General features: G+C 58.8%; 1 protein-coding gene across 1 annotated transcript; it reads left to right on the forward strand.

The window, feature by feature from the left end:
• Nucleotides 1–250: 250 nt before the first annotated feature.
• Nucleotides 251–805, forward strand: LAESUDRAFT_603287 (uncharacterized protein; the record flags this gene model as incomplete). Its single annotated transcript, XM_040903090.1, has 2 exons — nucleotides 251–343; nucleotides 476–805. Coding segments are annotated over 2 exons (423 nt in total), but the record flags the coding sequence as incomplete, so codon positions are not given.
• Between the last annotated feature and the right edge of the window lie 340 nt (nucleotides 806–1,145).

The following is a 1,145-nucleotide window of genomic DNA, read 5'->3' on the forward strand; positions in this document are numbered from 1 at the left end:
GATATTAGCCCGCGGGTTGGGCTAAATGGGAGGCGCCGGGTGGTCCGTGCGCATAGTGTCTTATGTATATGTAGGCAGATATTATACAGGGGGGGGCATCGGTTTGCCCCTCGGTATACGTGCATTACCCTACAGCTAGCCCAGTCTGGTGCGAACTGTCAACACAAACCGATCACTCACCTTTAATCTCTCTCTCTCGACGATGTCTACCGAATCAGCAGCCACCAACAAGGACGCCAAGTTCATGCCGCTCAATGGGAGTAACTATGCACAGTGGGCGATGTACATGGAGGCAGAGCTGACTAGGAAGGGGCTATGGGAGGTCGTGGAGTTCGAGTACAAGGTTGGCGCGACCGAGGCTGAAACGCAGAAGGCCATAGAGGCAGCGAGGGCAGCACGGGATGCGAAACTGGTGAAAAGGGCATGGGGTGAGATTGTGCTTCATCTGGAAGCCGATCAACTTGTCCACGTTCAGGGGGAGCGAGACCCAGAGAACATGTGGGATCAGCTCAAGGCTGTGCACATGAGCCGGGGGCTCGCCACTGAGGTCACGAGATGGAGGGCGCTCCTAAACGCAGGTATGACCGCCGAAGAGTCGGTGGAAGGGTGGATTGGTCGGGTCCGAGGGTTAGTGCGGGGCTTAGAGGCGATAGGCGAAGAGGTGCCGAAGAAGCTGCAGGCCATCATAGCGGTCGTTGGACTCCGCGAGGAGCTCAATATGGTCGAGACGAAGCTCGACGCGGTCGACCGGAAGCTATGGACCGTGGAGCAGGTAGCGGCACTGGCGCTCAACGAGGAAGCCCGAGTAGGCCGGGGGAAGACCATGTCCGAAACGGCGCTAGCCGTAGCCGGTGGGAAGAAGAAGAGAAAGGCGCGCGCATGCTTCCTCTGCGGGAGCACGGATCATCTGGCACTCGGATGTCCGGCCCGCACGAAGTCCTATAACGCGGGGGTCGCTAGCGACGAGGGATTTGCCTGGTAAGGCAAGAGGGGTGCAGGGGTGGCTGGCTCGAGGGGGAGTGTTGGATTCTGGCGAGCTACGCCACACCACTGGGATATTAGCCCGCGGGTTGGGCTAAATGGGAGGCGCCGGGTGGTCCGTGCGCATAGTGTCTTATGTATATGTAGGCAGATATTATACAGGG

This window comes from Laetiporus sulphureus (genome assembly GCF_001632365.1).
Source record: "Laetiporus sulphureus 93-53 unplaced genomic scaffold LAESUscaffold_21, whole genome shotgun sequence".
Classification (NCBI taxonomy): domain Eukaryota; kingdom Fungi; phylum Basidiomycota; class Agaricomycetes; order Polyporales; family Laetiporaceae; genus Laetiporus; species Laetiporus sulphureus.